Below are 10,526 nucleotides of genomic sequence, written 5' to 3' on the forward strand. Positions count from 1 at the left end.
CTGATGAACAGAGGTCTCACTCTGGAGGAAACTCTCAGCATTTTCATTTTATTTACAGCACTTGAGATTATTTATTTATTATAGATTATGATCGTGGCTCAAGAGTTGGGAGTTCGCCTTGTAATCGGAAGGTTGCCGGTTCGAGCCCCGGCTTGGACAGTCTCGGTCGTTGTGTCCTTGGGCAAGACGCTTCACCCGTTGCCTACTGGTGGTGGTCAGAGGGCCCGGTGGCGCCAGTGTCCGGCAGCCTCGCCTCTGTCAGTGCGCCCCAGGGTGGCTGTGGCTACAATGTAGCTGCCATCACCAGTGTGTGAATGTGTGGGTTGTGTAAAGTGCTTTGGGGTCCTTAGGGACTAGTAAAGCGCTATATAAATACAGGCCATTTACCATGAGAGATTTTTTTTTTTTAAACTAACTTGGAAAAATACCCGTTTAAAAAAAATATCTGCAGCATCACATTAATGTAAGCGTGCCTTCACTTCAGTCACAATCATGGTGTCAACGTATTAAAGTTGTTTGTCTCAAACTGACCTGTGACCAGCTTCACTCAGTGTGAGCTGTTGATTATTTCTCTTTGTTTATTAGTTGGATCTGCACACAGAGGTCCAGACTGATATTTTTTACATTTTGTATTTTTATAATGATAAACTGTGAAGTAAGAACTTTGCTCACAATCACAGTCTTCACCAGAGTAACATCAAAGCAGTAATCTTTAGCCTACTTCTTTAGCCAAGTGTGCGCCATAGTAAATCCAGTTCACTGTGTATTTCTGCCTTACCCGTGTACATATTACCCCAGTCCCAAGTATACTTGTGTAGTTAATTCCCATGTGATCATTGTTATCACTGCCTACACTTAGTCACTGTTTCACTCCACCTGTATATAGCAGCTGAACTCCACACCAGTGAGTATTCACGTTTTTCACTAATAAATACCTGACACACACATCTGGTGCCCATGTTGTATCTGTTTTGGGTCTATACGGCTCACACCGTGACAAAGACTTCAACACTGCATCTAAATGCTGAAGTACTTTTTACTCAGTGACATTTACAGAAAGAACTGTTTGAAGAAACTTAATGTGCAGAGAGAAAATCTCCTGAACTCAACCTTTACTACAATCTCTGTGGAAACGGGCAACTGGAGACCTGATGGTCCTGTTATACTTCTTTACAATCAGAGTCAACAGTAGAGAAATCTGACTGTGCTTCAACACAACAAGAATAAAAAGCATTTCAAAAATGCTGCTGATGCACTTTAAATGTCGTCTGAGCAGAGAATCACTTTTGCTTTGCTGTGTAGTGTGGGACAGCACAAAAGCACTGACGACTCTTTTGTTGGTATTTAGAGAATTCAGACAGCTCTGACCCTTCAATCTCACTTCACTCGGTCTAAAACATTTATAACGGATCATTTATTTTCCCATTATACTGCCTGTATCCACCCACTGAAAATGGACGTGGATGGTGCTGTTCATTGACTGCAAGCAGGCTGGTTGCCATGTGTGCCAGAATAGGGAAGCAGGAGAAATCTAAAAAACCTGCAGATAGTGGCTTCAGTGACACTGTTCCTGTCACTCAGTTTCACTTCAGCTCTTTGTATGTTGGCTGGTAGATGGTACAACAACAGCACAGACAGGAGTGGCCCACAGACTGACCACGTTTACTGTTTCTCTTCATTTATTGGTTGGATCTGCACAGGGACTACAGATGAGGCCAAATCTGATATTTTTACATTTTTGTAATTTTATAAACTGTGAAATAAAAACTTTGTAAGGTTTCATTTGATCAGTGTTGTTCTTCTTCTGTGGTGTTTCTGATGCTTCTGATGTGTTTGGGGCTGAATGTGGGCTTCAGGAAAGTTCGATGTAAGACTTTTTAAACTTCATAACGTCACAGAGAATTAAAATTAGGACCAATTTAAAAAGTTTGACAGAAACTTTGGCATGTATGTCTACGCTTTGTTTCTGTCCTTTGGTTCATTAAATGCCTCACAGCCTGCAGAAACAAACTGTCTCACACTTTAAAATGTGAATTTGTTTGCACACAGACAAAAACATCTTCCTCCTCTACACCGATTTAACAAGATAAATTGGATCAGATTAAAACAGTTTGTGCTGCATATAAAAATAAATAAATCCCACCACATTCACTGTAACCTCATCAGTTTAAACTAACATCTTATGTTTAATAATTGAGAGTTATATTTGCTTTTACTGAAGTCATTTTCTTTGCATAATAAGAATATTATCAGTGGTGCCTGGTGATGACCACACTGAGCTTTTTCCCTAAATCATGTCCTGTTTTCGTCTGTGATCCTCGAGGCCTCAGAATAATCCTGCTGTGCAGCTCTCTGCTGTTGTCCTGTGAAAGCAGCAGATCCATAATGCAGACTTCTGTTTGTGTCATTAGAAGCTCTGAGTACTGGTTTATCACAGTCCACACGGAGCTGTTTAGAGTCCACTTCAGGAGTGACGGCTGCCACAGTGCCCTGCTTACCTGACCTCTGCTGGATTGTTGGTTCAGGCCACATAACACCAGGTTATCATGTCAGATCTTTATTTCACATGAACCCACAGAGACTTTAAATCAGCAGGAATCCAGATGAAGCCCTGAAACAGCAACATGATCTCAATGATGGGCAGTTAACTTGGTGTTGAGGAGTTTGCCTCAGGGCTCCTCAGCTCAGACGACAGCATGCTGTCTCCAAACCAGGACAAAACATAGAAACCTGTCTGTGGCTGTGTATCCAGCGCTGGGCCACGGTATGTATGTAGTATGTGGGCAGGGTGAAATGTACCGTGGTATTCCTTTTCCCACTCCACAGGTTATCAGGTATGTTGGAGTTTCTCCACCTCAGTATCAGGCTCAGAGCTGATGAATCCTGTCATAAAGGCCACCTGGTGAATAATTCCTCATATCCTGTATCTGATTGGTCTGTGGGAATGTGGTGATTTTAAACTTTAAAGATCAGCAAATATCTGACCTCACAGTTTTCTCCCTCTCTTTTCACACACGCAGTGTTTCAGATATTCATAAATACAATCTTCTGAATATTAGCTTCTGTTAAAGTAAAGTGTGATGAAACTAAGTCTCTTTCATTTTACCAACAAACTTATCTGATAAGAGGAGGAGTTCAGTTTCCTCATACTTTCCATCCTGTTCATCCACTTTTCTGTTAGCCACGCCCCCACAGGTGAACCAGCAAATCACTGCCTCCGTTCTCACAAACGTCTGATCTGTGGCCGGCCGGACTTCATTCCACAGATGTGCTTTAACAAAGTGTGAAGCTGAACTCTGAGCTGTGACAGTGAAGCAGTGTGAGAGTGTCAGTAGATGATCAGCAGAGGAAAGTGAAGCTGCTGTGAGCTGATGTCCTGAAGGGCTTTTAAAGAGTCTCTGAGTTTGACAGGAACATGAAGATGTTTGTGGTGTTTGTGATCCTCCTGCACGGTAAGTACACCTTCCTCTCTCTGCTCTCATCATCAGCTTTTCTTTCATCTCTCTCTCTTTAATGTGTTGAAGTGCAGCAGGAGGAGATTTCCATCAAACACTGGATTCTGATTCAGATCAAACAATACGACTGCTGGAAGTTTCAATAACTACGTACTTCAGCTACAATTTCCATTTTGTATCATGCTTCTGTTTATCTCTTTGTTCATTAAGTTTAGCTCTTTCACATGTTTGGTTACAGTGTTGTACTGTGCAGTTCAAGAGGATGTATTCTCTTTAATAGAACTTTTTCAGCTGTTTTACTTTAATTCCTCTTTAACTTTTCACACATTAGCTTTAATTAGCTTCGTGAGTCATTTCAAATCTGCCTACGTGAATGTAGAAACAAATATACATATGGAAAATAAAATGTGCCCATTAGAAACAATTAGGCACTGATGAGATTCATCTGGTTCAGAGACATCATTTCTGTGGACACCGGCAGCTGGAGACCTAATGGTTCAACAGTCGATCCTGTTATAGTTTCTTAAAATGTGAAATGTAAGTTGTCAGTGGACATCCGTGTGTTCTCCATGTGATGAAGAGATTTATGTCAGGTCTGAGTGGACCTGAGAGGCAGGATTAGAGGTTTAGTGAAGTCCTATCCGGTTTAACTGAGTTCCCAATGATATGAAGTGATCCACTTCTTACCAGGATCAAGTAAAAAAACAAACAAAAAAACAGTGAATGTCCATCAACCTGCAAACAGTGAGAGCCTCTATGGTTTTTATATAGATTCCACACTGAAAAAATAAAGATAAGAATATTTTTATACAAAATGTAGATTCTTAATAACATCTCCAGAAGTTGATTCTGTTCATCTGGACAAAGCGTTTTGTGGGAGAAACGTTTCGTCACTCATCCAAGTGACTTCTTCAGTCTCAGCTGACTGCAGGTTTCCCCAAATCTTATAAACAGTACATTTGCATAATGACTGAAACCAGCCCACTGAAGGAACAATGGGCTGGGAGGTTCCTTAATCTTAATTATGCAAATTCTCATGACCAGAGCCCCGGAGAGCAGCCAGTTGGCTTTTCTACCTATCAACAACCACTGATCAATGGCCATGAGTACCATTCACAGAGAGTTGGGAATGGCTGCAATCACAGCATTGTAAGATGGTGACAGATGTACCCTTAGGCTCCCTCCTCGATTCAGAGATGGTCTTTCCCTTTTCACGTAAATGGCCTCAGTACTGGAGTACTTACAAGGTTTATTTACAGGAAAAAAGCAAGACTGGACTGGAACACCAAGAGAAAAGAAATAAATCTTGAAATCATGAAGCGTACCTTAACACAAGCAGATGTTTAGTCAAAGAGTTCATTGTATTTACCAGTTTCCAAAGAATATTTGTGGTCCTCATTTAAGTTAAAGCAGATATTTGTGGTAGAAAAGTCCCTAAAAGACACAAGTCTCAAGCATAGTTTTTTGGCAGTTTTTACTGGTGTCACATCTTTTTTAGGTTAAATTTAGCTATGACATCAGCAACCAAACTGTTGATGATAATCACTTTCTGGTAAGTTTGATGTTCCGAAATCCTCCATTATGTCTAAGATTTGGAAATACAGCAAAATCAAAATCAGGGCTAAAATGAAGAAATCCATCCTAAAATCATACAGAATGTCTCATCACTCACAGAACTTTAATACTGTACTTATTTGTGACCTGAGGTAAAGGGTGTTTTGACTGGCCCTTACTGAGGTTAGCAGTGTGTTTTACCCAAAATTGGTGAGTCAGGTGCACTGATGATTACTGATAAATAAATTAAATCTTTTAGTTATGTGAGAAATCTGATAGTTTTGCTTCAAAGTCTAAATAGATTCTACAAAAGTAATTAAAATTAAGAGTAATGCTGTGACATGTGCAGCTGGAATGGAGGAAAACCTGTTTTATAGCTTTTGAGCTGCTGGCAGTGAAGTCTAACTCTGGAATGAAACACACCTAGTTAAAAGTCAAAAGCAACATTTTCTCCTCCCCTCACGTCACTCAAATGTGACAAACCAGGAAACAGGAAGTTCTTCGTCCTCAGTAAAGAGAGACGCACAGACGATCAGACTGAGCTCAGACCAAACTAGCAGCTTCCTCTGAGTGAGTCCAGCTACAGGAGAGAAAAGTGGAAAACTCCAACACTGCTGCTTCAAGCTGCTGACGCTCCACACACTGAATGTGAGTTTGAGCAAAAACACGACTCAAAGCAAGTTTCAGTGAAGGTGGTAGAGGAGGGAGGGGAGCCAGGACTGACTGTACTTCCTGTCTGCTGTTTTCAGCTTCACTCACAGACTCAATGGCTTCCAGATCAGAGGAGGATCTCTGCTGTCCGGTCTGTCAGGAGGTCTTCAGAGATCCTGTTCTTCTGTCATGTAGCCACAGCTTCTGTAAAGACTGTCTGAAGAGATGGTGGAGAGAGAGACCAACACACGAGTGTCCAGTTTGTAAGAGAAGATCTTCAAAGGATGAACCACCTTTAAACTGGCTTTAAAGAACCTGTGTGAGTCGTTCTTACAGGAGAGAGATCAGAGAGCTTCAGAGGCTCTCTGCAGTCTGCACTCTGAGAAACTCAAACTCTTCTGTCTGGACCATCAGCAGCCAGTGTGTGTCGTCTGCAGAGACTCAGAAAAACACACCAATCACAGATTCAGACCCATCGATGAAGCTGCACAACAACACAAGAAGGAACTTCAGGAAACTCTGGAGCCCTTAAAGAAGAAGTTAAAGGTTTGTGAAGAAGTTCAAGTGAAGTTTGATCAAACAGCAGAACACATTAAGGTCCAGGCCCGACACACAGAGAGGCAGATTAAGGAGCAGTTTAAGAAGCTTCAGCAGTTTCTAGCAGAGGAAGAGGAGGCCAGGCTGGCTGCACTGAGGGAGGAAGAGGAGCAGAAGAGTGGGATGATGAAGGAGAAGATGGAGGCTCTGAGCAGAGAGATAGCAGCTCTTTCAGACACAGTCAGAGCCACAGAGGAGGAGCTGAGAGCTGAAGACGTCTCATTCCTGCACAACTACAAGGCTGCAGTGGAAAGAGTCCAGCGCTGCCCCCTGCTGGATGATCCACAGCTGCCCTCAGGAGCTCTGATAGACCAGGCCAAACACCTGGGCAACCTGACCTTCAACATCTGGAACAACATGAAGGACATGGTCTCCTACACTCCTCTCATTCTGGACCCAAACACTGCTCATCCAAACCTCATCCTGTCTGAAGATCTGACCAGTGTGAGAGAGGAGGAGAGAAGCAGCAGCTTCCTGATAATCCAGAGAGGTTTGATCGGGACTGCTCTGTCCTGGGCTCTGAGGGCTTTAACTCAGGGACTCACAGCTGGGATGTTGAAGTTGGAGACAGTACATGGTGGGTACTGGGTGTGTTAGCAGAGTCTGTGCAGAGGAAGGGAATCATACTGTCTGGATTATGGAGAATATGGTTCTATGAAGGTAAATACTCAGCACTCTCACCATCAGCTCCTTCACTGCTCTCTCAGTCCAGAAGAAGCTCCAGAGGATCAGAGTGAATCTGGACTGGAACAGAGGAAAGCTGTCGTTCTCTGATCCTGATACTAACACACACATACACACCTTCACACACACTTTCACTCACAGGATGTTTCCATATATTAACACTGGTGGTAAAGTGAAGGTGTGTCCGTTGAAGGTGTCAGTGTCAGTGCAGCAGATGAGTTGAGGATGATGATGTTTCTAATGTTGTTTCCTGTCAGTGAGTTGAAGCTGTTAAACTGCAGCTGTCCTCCTGCTGCCTCGTTGTTCCAAAGCTCTTTGTTTCTCTTTTAGTTTCACTCTTCTTTCTGTTTCTGCTGTCCACCTTTTCACATGGAAAATCATTTCACTGTTTCTCACTGAATGACTCCCCAAACTAGATTTGAAATTCTATCAAGTTTCTAATCATTACAAGTGATTCATGTTTCTATTTGATGTGTAAATGGAGATGATTTAGTTTGCTGGGATATGGACTGACATGTGTTGAATGGGAGGAGCAGTTTGTTGTTGTCTTCTTGTCTGTTTATGACAACAATAAATATGTTGTTGAAACAATGATTCATGTTTAACTCCATATATGAAATGTTTCTGCTCTTTGAATTCTGTTTGATTAAAGACTTTCTTCATGACACAAATGAGATTTCAGTGTATTAATAGAACTAAATAAGCTCAGAGTTGAAAGGCTGGAGTATTATGTACGTGCTTCACTGTCAGGATCTTCAGGGGGATTCAAAGGGAAACATCAAACTGCTGTAATGAGATAAACTAGTTGGGCTGAACACACTTATCTGTAGTTTGTCTCCATCCAGGATCATCAGAATATAATGAACATGTGTGAAGAGCCACAAAATGCTGCTGCCCTCTCAGCATGATGAGCTCCAGCCTTTGTTAGCAGGACAACAGGAAACATGAGACAACTTTCAGAGACAGTAACCAACTGTGGCCACAAGATGGCAGCAGCTGATCTGAGATCCTTTATTGGACAGAAGGACTCTGCTCTGTGACGTCATCAGAGAGACGGCCTTCACTCTGATAGATCTGACGTCATGTCTGCACTGCGATGATGAAAGCTGATAAACACATTGTTATTGATCCATGAAATCACCTCTGTCCTCTCAAGTGTAGCTGTTTACAGAGCTGAAGAAGTCCTTCATCATCAAAACAGACAAACATGTGTTTCCTGTATTAAGTGACGTCATCCTCACTCTGACCTCTTACATACATTCTGTTCAGTTTTCCTGCTGTAAGAAATAAACTGTGTGAAAATAGAAATGCAGGGAAACATCCATTAATCACAGCTGAGCCGTTTGTTTCTGACTCACATTCAATGAGGCTTCAGGTGTAAATACCTCAGAAGTGTTTGTGAGTTCAGTAGAAGCAGACCCAGTCGACCATCATGGCCTCCACAGCACTACACAATGCAACAGAAAGGCCTTCATCATCTGCTGAACCACCTCTGAACCACGACGCTCTCCCTGCATCTAAAAGCTGTTAGTCAGGATGAGATGCTGCTGTGATCGCTCACAATTTACCTGTGAGACCTTTGTAAATATTGTCTTTGTTTCTGGAGGAAACACCTTTAGTCTGTTTGTATTTGGAGTGCAGATCTGGGCGTCCATCACTTTAACCTGCACACGTTTAGTTATTGAGTGTAGTTGATGTTTGGCAGCATTTTATAAGTGACAGTTCATGAACGGTGAAGGAACAGAGGACGCCTGACCATCCTACCTGTGTCAGTAAGAAGACTTTCATCACAACTTCACAACTTAACACAACTGAAACCTGAATTCAGTGTTGCATAGTTTACTAACAGTGTGTGCTGACACTGAAGTTAGCAGTTTGTTTCCTAAGAGCTGCTGGGACAAACCACAGTGACCGGCTACAGAGTTTAGTTAAGGTGGTTCTAACATGTGACCTGTTGAATCATTTACAGGGATTTATTTTTCATTTAAAGCATCATTTGTGAAGTTTTTATGAAGTTTACTTCTTTTATGTTCTTTGTGTAACATTTAATGTAATTTCCAACAAGCAGACCTGTGATCACTTTGACTCAGTATGATGGATTGTTTGGATTTGTCTTTGTTTCTCTGGCTTTTCTTGTGTGTCTTTGCATGTTGGATAGAGTCATGTGACCTGCCCATGGACGACACATGGAAATGAGCAGTTTAGCTCAAATCTGGCAGGTTTCCATCTTCTACTGTTTCATATTGATTTTATTGAAATGAGCCATCCTGTTAAATAAGTGAAAATAAAAACAACTGGCTAACTTTTAGTCTGATCCAGTTTCTTTCTTCTTGAGTGAGTGTTTGCATCTCAAAACGCTCGCTCACAGCTTTTCATCATCCTGTTTCAATGAATAAAACAGGTGTGAGGTCACTTCCTTTGGGTGGAGTCAGCTGCTGGTCACCTTGAAACAAACACACAGCTGTTCCACTTGTCAGCTAATCAGCTTGTAGCATATGCACAGTTTACAGAACCCCTTTTCTGTAAATTTAATTAATTAACCTGCTAAGCAGATAGCATATGATATGAATACCACTGTACTTTCAAAATATAGAAAGTGATTTGTAGAGGGACAAGCAAAATTTACTCTTTTAAACTCTGCCAAATTTTTAAAAAAAAGACTAGTTTGTTTGTTTTTTAAAGTACAAGCTTACTGGTCAGAGCTAAAGTCCTACACAAAACTTTTTGCTTTGTCTTAATTTGAGGCTAAAAGCTGATTATCTGAGCACCAAAGATTTGTTTCTAAACCTCAAAGTAGATGTAACATGTCATCAAGGTTAAAGAGTTTTAGGGGGAAGAAAACTATTAGAACCACAACGCAGAGCGACTTTCCTTTTATTGAGTGGTTTTCTTTTTTTAAACACTCATATTAAGAGGAAATGCAGCTTCTGTTGCCACGTGTGAACATCTTTCTGTGTGCAGTTTAACCTCTCCACTAGTGCAGACCTGTGCAGTCTTTTTGTTTTTTTAAATAGAGCTAATCTCAACATCGCCATCACACATTCAGACCTTTTGACTTTCATTTATAACTCATCACTTCCTGTTTTTCTAGGATTCTTTGTCCTGGGCTCAGAAAGAGCAGCCTTCATTATTTTGACCATTTAGTGAGACCAACAGCAACATCACAAGTCCTTCATTCCTTTTTAAATGTCTTTATTTGAAGTTACTGATGTGTTTATTCTTTCTGGCTGTGTTTTTTTCCTTTGTATAAGAAAAATAGAATTGAATTAATAATCTTCATAGCTTCTTTTCAGATGTAGTCTGAACCACTTTCAGTTTGTTGAAAATTGATGGATCCTTAATGAATGGGCCTTAGGTTTAGTAGTGCAAAGGATAAACATCCTAAAGGTCAAAGTTTGGTTCATTTTATTGATAAAGAGATAAGAGTGTGTTTTACAGGAGAATGTGACATGTCATAAAAGTTGGTGGCAGCAGCTGAACTCACAGTGTTAGTCCTGTAAAACTCTTATATACAGTAAAAAAAAAAAGAAGAATTAATGTATTTCTTTTGTATTATTATGAGTATTTATTAGAGATGGACCGATC

General features: G+C 41.0%; 1 protein-coding gene and 1 pseudogene across 2 annotated transcripts in view; both read left to right on the forward strand.

Annotated features, from left to right (window-relative positions):
• Positions 1-3,073: 3,073 nt before the first annotated feature.
• Positions 3,074-10,526, forward strand: part of LOC121813545 (V-set domain-containing T-cell activation inhibitor 1-like) — a 10,958-nt gene continuing 3,505 nt past the window's right edge. The window contains exons 1-2 of one of the 2 annotated variants that reach the window (XR_006053760.1): positions 3,074-3,452; positions 5,359-5,409. Coding sequence is in view for 1 of the 2 variants with exons in the window: in XM_042217377.1 (XP_042073311.1) it covers positions 3,416-3,452 (37 nt within the window). In the remaining variant the exon portion in view is untranslated. Of the gene's footprint in view, positions 3,453-5,358; positions 5,410-10,526 lie in introns of those variants that run through there. The other variant, XM_042217377.1, reaches the window with a different exon arrangement.
• Positions 5,759-7,535, forward strand: LOC121813544 (annotated as a pseudogene).

Source organism: Haplochromis burtoni, unplaced genomic scaffold, assembly GCF_018398535.1.
Source record: "Haplochromis burtoni strain Fernald_Lab_line unplaced genomic scaffold, NCSU_Asbu1 Contig_1892, whole genome shotgun sequence".
NCBI lineage: Eukaryota > Metazoa > Chordata > Actinopteri > Cichliformes > Cichlidae > Haplochromis > Haplochromis burtoni.